Genomic DNA, 18,249 nt, shown 5'->3' on the forward strand with positions numbered 1-18,249 from the left:
TGTCCAATGCCTTCTTGAAGACAGCCAGAGGTCTATTGGTAATACCCCTTACGTATGCTGGGAGGCAGTTGAACAGTATTGGGCCCTTCACACTTATTGTGTTGCTTTTCATGGGGGAATGTTGCATCTTTTGCCAAGTCCTTTCTTTTCATAGGAAGTGATTTTCGTGTGCAAGTTTGGTAATAATCCAGCTAAGATTTTCCAAGTGTACAATATCATGCATCTCTCTCTCCTTCGTTCCAGGGAATACATATCAAGGGTCATCAACCGTTTCCAGAAATTTAGGTGCCTTATCGAACTTGTGTGCCGTGAAAGCTCTTTGTACACTCTCCAGGTCTGCAATTTCGAATGCCTTGAAGGAGGCAGTTAGTGTAGAGCAGTATTCCAGCCTAGAGAGAATTAGCATTTCCAAGAGAATCATCATGAGCTTGGCGTTCCTAGTTCTGAAGGTTCTCATTATCCATCTTATCATTTTCTAGCAGATGCTGTTGATACATTGTTGAGGTCTTTGAAGGCTAGATTCTCTGACATTATCACTCCCAGGTCCTTCACATTATTTTCTCGCTCTATTGTATGGTTCATTCGTCGCTCAACCTCTGGGACGAGCGGACGTGAGCTGAGCCTGCCCTCTGCTGTCAGCCGGTGACAACTTGGTTTTCTCAAAATGGGGCAGCAGGCAAGAAGAAGGGTAAACACTGTCGGCATAGAAGTGGTGTGTGGGGCTGTGCATGCCTACTCAGCTCAAGTTTTATTACCTGCCATCATCAAGGACACATACAGCATTGCCAACGAAGAACTGTATTATGTAGCCTTGAATGGGGTATATAGAATTTTTGTGAAATTTCGCAATGCAAGTGTATACGAGGACATAGTCGCCAGGTTCCAAGATCTTTGTGTACCAGTGAATCCTGCAGTGACGGTAAGGCTACATGATGTGTCCCGCCATTATACGTTGGTGAAGATCAGGAATGTACCCTTTGAGGCTGATGAGGCAGACCTACGTGCCGTCTTTGAGAAGTTTGGGACTATTCATATGGCGACATTGGGGAAGTGAAAGGAAGGATCGTATGCTGGGATGCCTGAATTAAGTTTTTCCTTGAAAATGACATTGAGGCATCCTATTCCTTCCTATATTTTCCTAGAAGACTTCAGGACTCAAGTAATGGTGACTTACGTGGGGCAACGACGTACCTGTCGCTTATGCGGTGCCTATGATCACATTGCTGCGCAATGTGTTAAGCAACAGGGTACACAGGCAAAGGAGCAGCATAAGGAGGCATCAGAAAACCTTGCGACGTTGAATTTGGCACGACCTGAGTCGGTTTCCTTGAACAAGGCTTGGAGTGTGGAGGTCGAGGAGGCCTTGAGGGAGGAAGAGTGTGTAACTCTTCCGAGAGAGTCATGCGCTGCCGGGCAGGCACCGGAGACCAAAGACATGGTGTCGCTTGGTGAGGACAGGGCCGTGGAGGCTACCATTGATTCAGTCCTTCACGACTTGTTAGGGACCCCAGGAGAGGTCACAGTTGAGGGGCTTGTGGGTGCCCTGGATACTGCTGGAGTTCCAGGTGGGGAGAGGGGGGGAGGCATGTCAGAGACCCAGGTTGAGGCTGGTCTGCAAATTGGCATGGTGGTGGCAGAAGTGGACGTGGATGGCTTCCGGGTGGAGGCGGGGAGAAAGGCTCGAATGTCATGGAAGAGAGCGGTAGTGCCCTCGGACGTGGACGATGTGCTCACTCCAGCACAGCGTTCGGGCAAAAAGGTTTGGGCTGAAGTGGTTGAGCATGGACCTGGGGGGTCCAGGGGCAAGGGGCATGTGAAAGCAGATCACAGAATGGTGATTGAAGATCAAGGGCGTATAAAGGGGAAGGGGGATAAAGGTGGTGCAATATGCAAAGGAAAACCTCCATTGACAAATTCAAGAGTCTCTCTATAAATGTTAATGGTCTGAGAAATTATAGGAAGTGTGTATGGTTTCATGAGATGCTCATTAGGTATGGTGTAGATGTAGTGTTTGTGCAAGAGCACAACCACAAGCTGGGTTGTATGTTGATGATTGAGGGGTATACTGTATATGCGGCACACTCAACGAGATTGAAAGGAGGAGTGGCTATTTTGGTGAGGGAGACTAGCCCGTTTACTGTACATCATTGTGAGGAGGGGGGAAGGGGAGGGTTATAAGAGTGGATGGGACATTGGGAAGAGATAAGATGTCTTTTGTGTGTGTTTATGGTCCGGCGGAGGGGGACAGTCGAGTGAAGAATGAGTTTGTATGTGAAGTGTTGGTGTATCGCTTAAGGTCGCCTCCAGCATTAGCTGTGGTGGGAGGGGACTGGAATTGCATCATACGCCGAAGGGATGTGGAGCCTAGGGGAGCAGGATATTGCTCTGGCGATCTGAGGGACCTGTTAACTGGGGTGGGGTTGGTGAATGTGGAGGGGGGGCAGCGTGGGAGGTGCAGCACACCTTTGTGAGGCAGGGGTATGCTGCATGGCTGGACAGGATATACGTGACAAGGAAAGCAGTGGTGCGGAGTCTAAGGGTTTTGGATGTCTTTTTTTCTGATCATAGAGGTGTTTTGGTGGATTTGGGATGGGAAGGTCGGCCGAACAGGTATAAGAGTTATTGGAAATTGAATGTTCGGTTGCCTCAAGATGTTGAGGGGAGGGTCCTATTTACACAATGGTGGAAAGGCTTATGAGAGGGGGTGGAAGTCAATTGGGATGAGTTGAGATGGTGAGATGTGACGGTGAAGATGAGGATTCGAGAGTTCTATGCACGACAGGGACGGCACGAGAATCAGTTGGCTTATGGGCTTATTAGGTATCTTGAGGGGCAGTTAAGGGAGCATTATGAGAGAGGAAGGGGGGGATGGGAGCCCCAGTGGCTGATATAGAGGGAGTGAAGGAATGCCTATTGGAAGTGCAAAATGAGAGGTTTGATGCAGCAAGGGTTTTAGTGGGGTTGGAGGAGGTCATGTGGGGTGATAGACCATCGGCGTGTGTCCTGCAAGGGCAGGGGTGCTGGCGCATTGCAATGGAAATGGTGGGTTTGAGAGTTCTTGAGGACATCGAGGGGTATAGGGAGGGACAAGATTTGGTGGCAACGGAGGGGATGGGAGGGTATGTTGATGCTTGGCTTAGTGCATATATGAGGAGTGTGGGTGTGAGAGAGGGGGGCTTTAAGAGAGATGGGGGGATGGGTGCAGTGTGTGCTGGACAGGGACGACAGGGAACAGTTACAGGGGCCCATTGTGGAGGAAGAGGTGTGGACGGCTTTAATGAGTATGAGCAGGGGTAAGGCGCCGGGGATAGATGGGCTGCCTGCTGAGTTTTACATGCAGCACTGGGGAGTATTAAAAGATTTTTTGGTGCAATTATTTAATATCATAAAAGAGAGGGGTGCGTTGGGACCGTTGCAGGCGACAACGCTAGTAGTTTTGGTGCCAAAGGGTGAAAGTCAGTGCACAGTGAGAGATTACCGGATGATATCACTCATGTGTGCAGACTACAAACTTTTTGCAAAAATTTTGGGAAATCGTATAAAGAAGGTCATTGGAAAGGTAACAGTGAGGGGTCAATATGGGATTCCTGGGAGATCAATGTATGAGGGGCATGGGATTATTAGAAGGTTTATTGAGGGTCCGCAAGAGGGGAACGAGGAGTATTGGCGTTAGATTGGAGAACGGCATATGACAGTGTCCAGAGGGAGGCTCTGTGGAGAATCATGGAGCGGCAGGGGTTCGGGGAGGACATTGTGAATTGGGCACGTACTTTATATCGGGGAGCTGGGATGTGTGTACAGATTAATTGGAGAGTGGGGTTGCATGTGAAAATGGGCAGGGGATTGAGGCAGGGATGCCCATTGTAACAAATATTATTTGCATGTTTACAGAATCTGTTTTATAGGGCAGCGGAAAGGTGCATACAGGAGGGGGTAAGGGAGGACATACGAGGTGGGAGCCCCGGTATCATAGGTTATGTTGATGATACAACTGTCCTAGTGAGTGGGAGGGAGGGCTTGGAGGGTCTGGAAAGAGTTATAGATGTTTTTTTGGGATGGCAACAGGTATGGCAGTGAATGTGCATAAATCAAAGCTCATGAGGCTGGGTGAATGGGATGGGTGGGAGGGAGGGGGAGGGGGGATGAGGTGGTGTGTCGTGGACCGGGTGAAAATTTGTGGAGTTGTGTATATGGGTAATGCTCAGATGGCGAGGGAGAATAATTCAAAGGGTGTGGTAGACAGGGTATTGGGAAGATTGTCAGGATTATAGCCGACTCATCTTACGCTACACCAGAGGGTCATTGTGGTCAATGTGCTTTTGTACAGCAAAATATGGCATGTGGCAGCTTTGTACCCTTTGGTGTATGGGGATGTCCAGAGATTGTTGAGCAGAGTTTTCCGTTTTATCTGGGGTTCGGGATGCAAATGGTTGAGAAGGGAGGTGGTAACACTTCCGGTGGCCTTGGGAGGGCTGGTGTTAATTCATTTGGAAAGAAGGTTGAAGTGTGTATATGTGAAACATGGGTTGCTAAAGGCTCGGGGGGAGGGGAGTGGAGGGTTGGGGATGCTGCAGGGAGATCTTCGGAGATGGTGGAAGGGACAGGATTTGAGAGATGGTGAGGAGTTGTTGCGTCTATTGATGATGGTCAGAGATCCGAGAAACATGCGGGTAGGGTCTATGGAGAGGAAGTTATGGCCTAGGGTGGCAGTGGCAACGGAAGGAGTGTACCCGATGTACGCATGGGAAGACATTTGGGGTAGATTAAAAGGGTTATGCATCCGGCCACGCGTGAGGGAGGTAATGTATAGGTTTCTTCACGGAATATTGCCGTCTGGGGTTGTTTTACGAAATAGGCGAATAAGGGAGGGTGGGGTGTGTCAGGTTTGTGGGGTAGATGAATCAGCTTTTCATGTAGTTTATTTTTGTGAAAGCCTAGGGATTGTGCGGGAATGGTTAGGGAAAGTAATCCGGTATGTGGGGGGGAAAGGGTTGTCGGTTTTGAGAGCGCTCAGTTTAGATGTAGGTGGGGTAGGGGTAAGGGTTCAAAGGGCAGTGGCTTACTTAGTGGTTGATTTCGTGTATATATCATGGGCAATGAGAGACAAAGGGGCGGAGGAACGTAGGATGGACATAGCAGCATCCTTTTATAGAACAAAGTGTCGCAACAGGGAAATATATGGTAGGAGGTGGGAGAGGGATTTCTCGGAGGGCTACAGGGACTTTCTTTTGAGGGATTTATGGTCTTTATAAGCGGTCAGGGGAATGAACGGGCTGGCCTGCCCAGGGGGGGGGGGGTGTTGCAGAGGTCGATTGTGTGAGGAAAGGATGTTGAGGTGATATTCAATGTGATATTCAATGTAATGTCTTGGTGTTATTGTGAACACCGATGATTATAATTTATCTAAGGATTCCTTCATGTTTTGTAAGGATGTACATAAGCATGTTAGTATATAAGCATATTTTAACCTGTAATTATACATGTTTACCTATATATGAGCAATGTAACTTGTCATAATAATGAGGTTTCATACCTGTTTTTTAACTAGTGGAACGTTCTGGTATTGTATATAATGTAAGATCTTGCCTGGGGTGTTTTTGCTTATATATTGTTACAGATGTTTTTTTTTTCGCATTTTCATTATATATGTTCAAGTGAATGAGTTTTTGATCTTGTGTATAGCCAGGTGAAACTGGTCAGTTTTTCACTTGGGGAGGGGGAGTAGGAGTTTAAGTAATCTCTGCAATAGCAGGTCATGTGACACACATGTCATATTATTTTAGATGTCTAATGTTGTCCATTCTCTGTAGGATGTGATGTATAGATTATCTCCGGCAGTGTAAATAATCTGTCTGCAGGTGGGAACAATGTGTAAATTTATTTATTATTGTGGTAGGTTTATGTGTGTAGCATGTTTTTAGGGTGATATATTATAAGATGCTAATTACTATCAAGGACTGTTGGTGGTTATGAGTGGTGACGGCAGACACAGTTACTAGGCATGTGGGGGGGAGGGGTTGAAGTGTCAGCGGTAGTGTCTTAAACCCACCACCGTGCACGATATTAATTATTACCATAGGGTATATGAGGGTAGGGTGGATTGCGTTCTATGGTGGATGTGAGCCATCAGGTTCAGACATTCCTTGTATTATAGTGTCAGCCGTTTAGCTGGCTGGATTGTGTTCATATATTTTGTCATTGAAGTTTTTAATACTTTTATAAATGTATAAGAGATTTGTCACTGTGTATACTAAAGTGAAAGTGGCACGTTTTCATGGGGGGGGGGAGTGTAAGCATTACTGGGTAGGTTCTATCTTTTTTTTTTTTTTTTTTTTTATATATGACCACCTTTTCATGTGAAGCACAGTACGTACAAGCTGTGTTTGATTTGAGTGCAGCAGCCAGTTCTGTCATTATATATGTGCTTCTCCAGTATTGTGTAGTCACAGTTGATTATTTTTCACTGCCTGTATCTTGTTACATATTGATTATGTACCCATATATTTTTGTACCTGAGTTTTAAATAAAATATAAAAAAAAAATAATCCAGCTAGGATTTTCCAAGTGTACAATATCATGCATCTCTCTCTCCTTCGTTCCAGGGAATACATATCAAGGGTCTTCAACCGTTTCCAGAAATTTAGGTGCCTTATCGAACTTGTGTGCCGTGAAAGCTCTTGGTACACTCTCCAGGTCTGCAATTTCGAATGCCTTGAAGGAGGCAGTTAGTGTAGAGCAGTATTCCAGCCTAGAGAGAATTAGCATTTCCAAGAGAATCATCATGAGCTTGGCGTTCCTAGTTCTGAAGGTTCTCATTATCCATCTTATCATTTTCTAGCAGATGCTGTTGATACATTGTTGAGGTCTTTGAAGGCTAGATTCTCTGACATTATCACTCCCAGGTCCTTCACATTATTTTCTCGCTCTATTGTATGGTTAGAATTTGTCGTATACCCTGATACAGTTTTAATTTCAAGTTTCCTACATCTGAGTAGTTGAAATTTCTCTTCACTCCGCTTCATATTGTTTTGAGTGACCATTTGAAGATTTGGTTGATGTCCGCTTTGAGTCTCGCGGTGTCTTCGATGGACGTCACTGTTATGGTGATCCAGGTGACATCCGCAAAGGAAGACACAGAGCTATGGTTTATATCTCTATGTCAGAAATGAGGATGAGGAACAGAATGGGAGCGAGTACTGTGCCTTGTGGAACAGAGCTTTTCGCAGTAGCTGCCTTAGACTTTTACTCTGTTTACTACTGCTCTTTATGTTCTAGTTGTCAGAAAGTTATATATCCATTTCCTACTTTTCCCGATATTCCTTTATCACGCATTTTGTGCGCTATTACACCATGGTCACACTTGTCAAAAGCTTTTACAAAGTCTGTGTATACTACATCTGTATTTTGTTTATCCTCTACAACATCCAGGACCTTGTCATAGTGGTCCAGTAGCTGGGACAGGCAGGAGCGACCTGCTCTAAACCCGTGTTGCCCTGGGTTGTGTAACTGATGGGTATGTAGATGGTTGGTTATCTTGCATCTTAGAACCCTCTCAATGATTTTTATGATATGGGATGTTAGTGCTATCGGTCTGTAGTTCTTTGCAATTGCTTTACTGCCATCTTTGTGGAGTGGGGCTATGTCTGTTGTTTTTAGTGTGTGTTGGATGACCACTGTGTCCATGCACCTAAAGTCAGTACCTGACCAACCGGACTGTGGTTCGTACGTCAGCTTGCGTGTGTCCAACAGCAACAGCCTGGTTGATCAGACCCTGATTCACCAGAAGGCCTGATCTCAGACCGGACTGCGGGGGCGTTGACCTCAGAAACCCTCTCCAGGTAGACTCCAGGTAAGGTAAACTCCCTTTCCATAGAATGCTGAAGGCACGCAAAATGGACTTATTGTAGTTGTTGATGAACACGGAGTTCCAAGAGTCTGGGCCTGGGGCAGAGCGCATGAGCATGTCATTTATTGCCTTTTCAGACTCTTGTAGTGTTAGGATAATATCAGAGATTTTTAAGATGACCAAATTTTAGGTTTCGTTCATAAAGAATTCATTTGGATTGTCGACCCTTAGTGTGGGAAGTGGCTCGCTGAACACTGAGTCATATTGGGACTTTAGTATCTCACTCATTTCTTTGCTGTCACCTGTGTATGTCCCATTCCTCCTAAGCAGGAGCCCAATACTGGATGTTGTTTTCCCCTAGATTTGGCGTAAAAGAAGAAGTATTTTTTTTCTTAAATTTCTTTATGGGTTTTAGTTCCTCCTGTGATTCTTGTCTCCTGTAAGATTCCTTCAGCTTATGTTCGATATTTGCAATTTCATTGACCAGTGTCTCCCTTCGTATTTCAGATATATTGGTCCCTCTCAGCAGCTCTGTGACTCTTCGCTTACTTCTGTATAGGGAGCGTCCTATTGTTGAACAAGTGTAACAGTTTTACAATGACTTGTAGTTGTACAAATGCAACAGTTGTACACTGACCTGTACTTGTACAAGTGTAACAGTTGTACACTGACCTGTACTTGTACAAGTGCAACAGTTGTACACTGACCTGTACTTGTACAAGTGCAACAGTTATACACTGACCTGTACTTGTACAAGTGTAACAGTTGTACACTGACCTGTACTTGTACAAATGCAACAGTTGTACACTGACCTGTACTTGTACAAGTGCAACAGTTATACACTGACCTGTACTTGTACAAGTGTAACAGTTGTACACTGACCTGTACTTGTACAAATGCAACAGTTGTACACTGACCTGTACTTGTACAAGTGCAACAGTTGTACACTGATCTGTACTTGTACAAGTGCAACAGTTGTACACTGACCTGTACTTGTACAAGTGCAACAGTTATACACTGACCTGTACTTGTACAAGTGTAACAGTTGTACACTGACCTGTACTTGTACAAGTGTAACAGTTGTACACTGACCTGTACTTGTACAAGTGCAACAGTTATACACTGACCTGTACTTGTACAAGTGCAACAGTTGTACACTGACCTGTACTTGTACAAGTGCAACAGTTGTACACTGACCTGTACTTGTACAAGTGCAACAGTTATACACTGACCTGTACTTGTACAAGTGTAACAGTTGTACACTGACCTGAACTTGTACAAGTGTAACAGTTGTACACTGACCTGTACTTGTACAAGTGCAACAGTTGTACACTGACCTGTACTTGTACAAGTGTAACAGTTGTACACTGACCTGTACTTGTACAAGTGTAACAGTTGTACACTGACCTGTACTTGTACAAGTGTAACAGTTGTACACTGACCTGTACTTGTACAAGTGCAACAGTTGTACACTGACCTGAACTTCTACAAGTGCAACAGTTGTACACTGACCTGTACTTGTACAAGTGCAACAGTTGTACACTGACCTGTACTTGTACAAGTGCAACAGTTGTACACTGACCTGTACTTGTACAAGTGCAACAGTTGTACACTGACCTGAACTTCTACAAGTGCAACAGTTGTACACTGACCTGTACTTGTACAAGTGCAACAGTTGTACACTGACCTGAACTTCTACAAGTGCAACAGTTGTACACTGACCTGTACTTGTACAAGTGTAACAGTTGTACACTGACCTGAACTTCTACAAGTGCAACAGTTGTACACTGACCTGTACTTGTACAAGTGCAACAGTTGTACACTGACCTGTACTTGTACAAGTGCAACAGTTGTACACTGACCTGTACTTGTACAAGTGCAACAGTTGTACACTGACCTGTACTTGTACAAGTGCAACAGTTGTACACTGACCTGTACTTGTACAAGTGCAACAGTTGTACACTGACCTGAACTTCTACAAGTGCAACAGTTGTACACTGACCTGTACTTGTACAAGTGTAACAGTTGTACACTGACCTGAACTTCTACAAGTGCAACAGTTGTACACTGACCTGTACTTGTACAAGTGCAACAGTTGTACACTGACCTGTACTTGTACAAGTGCAACAGTTGTACACTGACCTGTACTTGTACAAGTGCAACAGTTGTACACTGACCTGTACTTGTACAAGTGCAACAGTTGTACACTGACCTGTACTTGTACAAGTGTAACAGTTGTACACTGACCTGTACTTGTACAAGTGTAACAGTTGTACACTGACCTGTACTTGTACAAGTGCAACAGTTGTACACTGACCTGTACTTGTACAAGTGCAACAGTTGTACACTGACCTGTACTTGTACAAGTGTAACAGTTGTACACTGACCTGTACTTGTACAAGTGCAACAGTTGTACACTGACCTGTACTTGTACAAGTGTAACAGTTGTACACTGACCTGTACTTGTACAAGTGCAACAGTTGTACACTGACCTGTACTTGTACAAGTGTAACAGTTGTACACTGACCTGTGGTATCATGTGAGGTTGCAGTAGTGAGCAAAGCTTCTCTCTGAACTTCTCCGGCAATAACTTATCGTCCTGGCTGCTGCTGCTGCTGCTGCTGCTGCTAGTGTTGCTACTGCTGCTAGTGTTGCTACTGCTGCTAGTGTTGCTACTGCTGCTAGTGTTGCTGGTAGTGTAGAACCCAACTAGAGCCTTAGTGATGAAAGAAACACCTGATATTAATAATTATAACTATTCCGCACATTACTGATCAGGTAAAACACCTGGAAAGAGAAGCACAAATGAAGTGTAATGAGATTCTTTATTGACAATGTTTTGCCCACACAGTGGACTTTATTAAGAAACAGGTCACGTAAGGTAGATAAATGCTTCAGAGATCCAACAGACTGATAAATTAGACACGTGCAACACTTGGGTATTTTTTTTATTAAGGAAACGTTTCGCCACACAGTGGCTTCATCAGTCTTATACAAAGGAGTATGTGAGGTGAAGCAGTCGTAGGTGGTGTCACAGTGAACAAATCCATAAGTGGAAATAGCGCATATGCTGTATTCTTCTCAAAATTGATGGACTGATTACATCGACTCCAGGTTGAGGGATTGATTACTTCAGATTCCTTCTGATCATGATAAAGAATTCGATGTTGTTTATTTTGATTTTAGTAATGCTTTTGATAGAGTATCGCACCAGAGAATGTTAATGAAAAGGGCAGTTCATGGTATTAGTTGGAAAGTTTTGTCATGGATCGAGTCATGGCGCACCAACAGGAAGCAGAGAGTGTGTATAAATGGGGTAAAATCTGATTGAGGATTTGTAATAAGTGGCGTTCCACAGGGGTCAGTTTTAAACCCATTGTCGTTTATGATATATGTCAATGACACTGACGAGGGAATCACTAGTGATACGAGCAAATTCGCTGATGACACGAAGATAGGTTAGATAAGTGATTCAGAGGAAGATGTCAGTGAACTTCAGGAGGATTTAGGCAAACTCATGTCTTGGTCAGATAAGTAGCAGATTCAATTCAGTATTAGATAAATGTAACGTCCTGAAGCTCGGGAATGTCATAATCCTAGCACATATAAACTAAATAATGTAGAACATAACCAGACAGTATGCGAAAAGGAGAATACCTGAAGAATACCTTGAGAAGGTTTCGGGGGGTCAACGCCCCCGCGGCCCGGTCTGAGACCAAGCCTCGTGGTGGATCAGGGTCTGATCAACCAGGTTGTTACTGCTGGTCGCACGCAAACTGACATAAGAACTGCAGCCTGACTGGTCAGGTATTGACTTTAGGTGCCTGTCCAATGCCTTCTTAAAGACACCCAGGGGTCTGTTGGTAATCCCCTTTATGTGTGCTGGGAGGCAGTTGAGCAGTCTTGGGCTCCTGACACTTATTGTTTTGTCTCTCAGTATACTCGTGGCGCCCTTGCTTTTTGTAGACAGTAAACCTACTGCTACTTCTCATAGTCCCTCTTTGGAGCTAATTTGTTGTGGGCATAGTTCCCCTAAATGCCCACCAGAGGGCACTGCCTTAAGTTAGACATACACAGTCATGCGTTGCTCTCACTCCTAGACCTTACAGGAAACAAGGTCCCCTCCTGGACTGGTACCGGCACACTTCACACTGCCCTGTGTGAACCCATTATTCCAATAAAGATGAAGCTAGTCAACGGCCGTATATTTCACCTACCTCTACGCTACCTGGCAAGCTCTAGATCAACCCAAGAGGCAATTAAAACATTTTCATTAGGGGAATGTTGCATCTCCTGCCGAGTCTTTTGCTTTCATAGGGAGTGATTTTCGTGTGTAAGTTTGGTACTAATCCCTCTAGGATTTTCCAGGTGTATAATGTCATGTATCTCTCTCGCCTGCTCTCCAGGGAATACAAATCAAGGGAATTCAACCGTTCCCAGTAATTCAGGTGCTTTATCGTACTTATGTGTGCAGTGAAAGTTCTTTGTACACTCTCCTGGTCAGTAATTTCGCCAGCTTTGAGGGACAGAAAGTGTACAGCAGTATTCCAGCCTACAGAGAACAAGCGATTTGAAGAGAATCATCAGAGTTTGGCGTCCTTAGTTTCGAACGTTCTCATTACACTGGTCAACAATTTTTGAAAAGTTGTTTGCTTCTTGAATAATATTAGCTAAGTCTTATGTATTTTCATGTCCTGAATCCAAATATCACGTTGAAAAATGCTTATTGATTATAGGTTTAAAGATACAAGACATGTAATATTTGATTATTTTGTTATAACGTACAATATGTGTCAGTATATTTTAATCTCTAATCCGTAGCTACTCTCTGCCTTCTTGCTTGACACTTATAGTGGGCTGAAGAATCATCTCTTGCCAATGTCCGGCAATATTCTGCAAGCATTCTTGTGCCTCTTTTGCCCTGATACCATTTTTCCATGGTTGAAATATCTTGGTGAAACTTTTCACCATTGTCGTCACTAACTGCCCCACAGTTCGCTGGAAAAACAAGTCTAAATGTGAGTCCAAAGAGTGGGTTTTAAGTGTCATGCTACATGCCATGTTCTTGTAAGCCTTGATGAGGTTTTCCACCAATAGTTGCCTTCCCTTCTGTTTCTGAGAAATCCCTTCGCTACTAACTTGAATGCTTCCCAAGCAGCTTTCTCCTCTCCATGAAGGTCTGATTCAAAGTCTTCATCTTTAAGAAGCTCTAGAATCTGAAGATCATTGAAGACTCCCTCCCTTATCTCAGTGACGCTCAGTGAGGGGAATTTTCATGTTAAATACTTGAATCCCTGACCGGATTTCTCCATACCTTTCACAAAGCTTTTCATGAGCCCCAGTTTTATGTGTGCTGGTGGTAGCAAAATTTTGTTTGGTTCAATGAGAGGTGGCTGCTAGACATTTTTCATCCCAGGCTCCAATGATTGACGAGGTGACCAGTCTCTCCTGATGTAGTGGGAACCTCTTGCACAGCTGTCTCATTCACATAGAAAGCAGCAGTACTTGGTATATCCACCCTGCAAGCCCATCACCAAAGTGTGTGGCTAAGAAAATCACCTATCTTTCACCTCAAAATATAACGTGGACAGCATAACCGCCTTCTATGACTGCTGGAACAATAATGAAGGCCAGTAAGACTGAGTTTGGTAAGAAACACACTGCCACAAGCCTGTTGGAACCTGTTGTGACACGAAGGTGCATTTTGAAAATTAGAGCTAAGAAACAATTTTAACCATGATATTTATTATCAGTGACCTAAAATTAGTTGGAAATAGCTACTCTGGTCTCGGAAGCATTTTAGTTGTTACCAGTGTTATCCGTCCTATAATTTTTCTAGCAGATGCAGTAGATACATTGTTGTGGTCTTTGAAGGTGAAATCCTCTGACATTCCCAGGTCCTTCACATTACTTTCTCGCTTTATTGTATAATTAGAATTTGTTGTATACGCTGATACAGTTTTAATTTCCTGAAGTTTTCCATATCTGAGTAGTTGAAGTTTCTGTTCATTGAACTTCACATTGTTTTGAGTGGTCCATTTGAGGATTTGGTTGATGTCCGCTTGGAGTCTTGTGGTGTCTTCGATGGAGGTCACTGCCATGGCAATTCGGGTGTCATCCGCAAAAGAAGACATGGATCTCTGTCTATGTCAGATATGAGGATGAGAAATAGGATGGGAACAAGTACTGTGCATTGTGAAACAGAGCTTTTCACCGTAGCTGTCTCAGATTCTACTCTGTTTACTATTATTATTTGTGTTTTCTTTGTTAGGAAGTTATAAATCCACCTATCAACTTGGAGGTTATGATATGCAACAACCTAAAACCAAGACAGCAATGCCTAAGTGTACATAACAATGCAAATAGATTTCTGGGCTTTATTTCAGAAGTTTTAACAACAGAAGTCCAGTGGTTTTATTACAGCTTTATACATAATTAGTAAGGCAGCATTTAGATATGCAGCTCAGTTCTTGTCTCCAAATTACAGAATGAATACAAATTCGTTAGAAAACATTCAGCGAAGAATAACAAAATTAATAAATAGTATAAGAAATCTTTTGTATGAAGAAAGATTCAAGTCCCTTAAATTACATTCTCAGGTAAGACGAAGAATGAGGGAAGACATAACTGAAGTGTATAAGTGGAAGATGGGTATTAACGAATTAAATAACGTGAAGTGTACCTTGCTGTTGTGACATGTACATTGCTCATGGTGACGTGTACCTTATTTGGTAGTGACGTGTACCTTGTTCATGGTGACGTATACTTTGTTTGGTGGTGACATCCACCTTGCATTTGTGAAGACGTATCTAGTGTGCTCTCTCTTTGAAACTGAATGTTCTCTATTGAGCAACTCTACCAGCAGTTTAAAGAGGAGCTAAGGGTGGCTAAACTCCAAGAACAGCGACTGACTGAGGAAAACAGGAGGATTCGTAGTAATACTCCTATTGTGAATCCTCAGGTCAAGGAATAAACCTGGACATCATGGAATGAAGATAAAGATCAAGAGGACGAATGGAAATATAGAAATGATAAAATAGAACACTGCTATGGAAACTTCAAACCCTTTCTCTGTGCTACCAGACTAATGTGAGACGACTCTGTTGATATCATGATGAAGAACAAGGAAGGTAAGAACATTGTGCTTGTTGGAGACAGTCAGTTTAGGTATTTGGATAGGGCTTTCTGCTTGAATTATAGGAGTTGGAGAAAGAGGGTTTGCTTCCTTGGGGCTGGGATGGAGAATATTGTTAGTCTGCTTTACAACACCATGTATTGTAATGATATCAATCCTATTATCTGCCTCAGTGCTGAAGGCAACGATGTAGTCAAGCACAGAAGTGAGGATTTAATTACAAGGCACAGGACAGCAATAGATATTATTAGGAAGAAGGAAGGAAGACCTGATATATGTGGAATTTTGCCAAGAAGGGGCATTGGAAATAAATGGCTGTCCAAAGTAATTGGTATAAATTGTTGACTGGACAAACACTGTAAGGATAATGCAGTGCCATTCATTGACAACTGGGACCATTTCTATGGCAGAAATGACATGTATGCCAGGGATGGGGTTCACTTACCCAGGGCAGGTTTGGGATTTCTCTTTAGTTCAGTTGAGGGTATTGCTAGGGCTTTAAACTAGGATTAGTTCGAGATATGGGTTTAGACAATAATTAGACTGGAAATATTGATTTAGGTTTTCATATCATAAATCTTAGCAATAACAGTCATCGAATAACACAGGGTGAGCATAATAACAGAAACTGTGTAAAAGGAAAGCTGAATAGGAAAAAGGTGAGGAAAGCATATTAATGTATTTTATGGTAATTGTCGAAGTGCCAGAAATAAAATTAATGAATTTCATTTGGTAACATATACGAAGAACTTCGATGTTATTGCAATAACCGAAACATGATATAATTTAAAGAGTCGAGATATGACTCTCGAGTGCCATATTCAAAGGTTAAACTGTTCCATGTAGATAGATATAACGGTAAAGGGGGTGGAGTTGAGTTATATGTACGAGAAAATAAAATTTGTTACTTAAAAATAAGTATAAAATTAGATTAGTAACAGAATCTGGGTACAATTTCTAGAAAGTAAAAAAAAAGTAATTTTAGGTGTATAATGTACCGAAGTCCTGGCTTAGAATTCGATAAAAGGAGACTTCTTTGGGACGAAATTGCTGGGGCTTCTAGACAAAATAAAGTAATGATAGTGGAGGATTTTAAGTTCAGTCAAATTGAATGGACTTCTTTGACCGGTAATCTGGAGTCCAGTGACTTTATGGAAGTAGTTCAGGACTGTTTTCTGAAGCAGTGTGTAACACAGCCTACCAGCGGTAATAATTTGCTTGACCTAGTCTTCTCAAATAAGAAAACAATCGTAAATAATCTGGAGATCACTGAAGAGCTTGGCGCAAGAGATCACAAATATGTTACATTTAATATTACCTGAGAGTACGAAATAAGGATAATACAGGAAAAGTCTGTTTTTCGTTGTTCAAAGTTTAATGGAATTAGGGAACACCTGTCTAATCTCGATTGGGGTAATTTAGTTAATGATTTTGTTGACGATGATCATACTAACGAAAACGAAGACATTTACATTTATGATTTTTTTCTTAATAATATACAACGTGCACAGTGTATATATATTCCCCAGAGATAAATAGGTCAAATAGGAATGATCCCAGTTGGATTAATAATAGACTAAAACACCTATTAGGATAAAGAAAAGAGGGATTTATAGATACATCAAAACAGGAGAGTTGAAACTTATTGACCAATATGTTCAGTTTAAAAGAGAAGTAAGAAAAGGGTATTAGAAGGCTAAATACGACTATGAAATTAAAGTTGCTAATGAATCAAAGACTAATCCAAAAGTTTTTTTTTTTTTTTTCAAATGTTTAGGGCAAAAGTCAGGAAAAAAGTGAGACCCTTGTGAATTGTGGGATGGACATCTGACTGATAATGAACAGGAACTGTGTTCTTTATTTAATAATTATTTCAAGTCAGTCTTTACACAAGAAGATTTAAATAATGTCCCAGAAATTGACAATTATTCAGTTCCTGAAGAAAACAAATTAAGTAATATTATTGTCACGATGGATATGGTTATCGGACAAGTAGATAAACTGAAACAAAATAAGTCTCTGGGCCCCAATGAATTATTTTCAAAGATACTTAAGGAATGCAAGTTGAAACTTAGTCAGCCATTAACGAGAGTGTTTAATGCGTCCATCCGCTTAATGTGCCAGAAATGTGGAAGATGGCTCATGTGATTCGTATATTTCAGTCAAATTCCATCAGATTACCGTCCAATAATCCTGACGTCTATTGTAGGCAAATTATTGGAATCAATTATAGCTGATATTATTAGAAGTCAATTTGAAGAGCGTAATTTGATTAATGAATCTTAGCATGGGTTCACGAGAGGTCGTTCCTGCCTGACAAACTTACTGACGTTCTTTATTAAAGCATTTGAGGCAGTAGACAGTGATAAAGAATACAATTTTCTTTATTTGGATTTCAATAAAGCCCTCAATTTAGTACCTCATAAAAAACTCAAGAAAAGTGGCAGCTCATGGTATAAGAGGTAATGTTCTAGCATGGATAGAGGCATGGCATACCAATAGAAAGCAGACAGTTTCCAGTAATTTGGTAAAATCAAAATGTTAACTAGTCACTAGTGGCGTTCCACACGGATCATTTTTAGATCCAGTGTTGCTCAAAAATTACATTAATGATCTTGAAGAAGGAATTAAAATTGAAATGAGCAAATATGCTGATGATACAAAATTTTACCGAATAAATGATTCAGATAAGGATAACAATGAACTCCAATAGGATTTGGAAACATTAATATCTTGGTCTGAAAAGTGGCAGATAAAGTTCAATGTGGACAAGTACAAAGTACTAGTAGTTGGGAAAGAAAATAACCCTGGAAGTTATAAACTAGGTGAAGTAAAGCTTGATCATCCAGTACGTGAAAAGGGCTTGGGAGTCATGGTATAAAGAAATCTGAAACCAAGACAACAGTGCCTAAGTTTTCACAATAAAGCTAACAGATTACTTGGATTTATTTCAAAAAGTATAAATAACAGGCGTCCAAAAAGATGTACATGAATGGTATACAGTACCGACAAAATTAAAATTAGACACATGTGCAGCATCTGGGTATCTTTATTGTAGACGTTTCGCCATCCAGTGGCTTTATCAATACAAATTCAAGAACATAATTGGAAGACAGATGAACAATATACTAAAGATGTGGAAATCAGTCCCTCAACCTTGGACTTAGTGTGGAGAGCACCGTAGTCGTCAAGAATCTGGAGTACAGGTATGTATTAATAATAATAATAATAATAATAATAATAATAATAATAATAATAATAATAATAA

At 42.0% G+C, this 18,249-nt stretch overlaps 1 protein-coding gene across 1 annotated transcript in view; it reads right to left on the minus strand.

Annotated features, from left to right (window-relative positions):
• Positions 1-18,249, minus strand: part of LOC128702899 (beta-alanyl-bioamine nonribosomal peptide synthetase ebony-like) — a gene marked incomplete at its 5' end in the record, with an annotated part of 330,023 nt that overhangs the window by 285,440 nt on the left and 26,334 nt on the right. The window contains 2 exons of the mRNA XM_070079974.1: positions 10,374-10,455; positions 16,984-17,000. Coding sequence (XP_069936075.1) covers positions 10,374-10,455; positions 16,984-17,000 — 99 coding nt within the window. The remainder of the gene's footprint in view (positions 1-10,373; positions 10,456-16,983; positions 17,001-18,249) is intronic.

The sequence above is a fragment of the Cherax quadricarinatus genome, unplaced genomic scaffold, assembly GCF_038502225.1.
Source record: "Cherax quadricarinatus isolate ZL_2023a unplaced genomic scaffold, ASM3850222v1 Contig62, whole genome shotgun sequence".
In the NCBI taxonomy this organism is placed as follows: Eukaryota; Metazoa; Arthropoda; class Malacostraca; order Decapoda; family Parastacidae; genus Cherax; species Cherax quadricarinatus.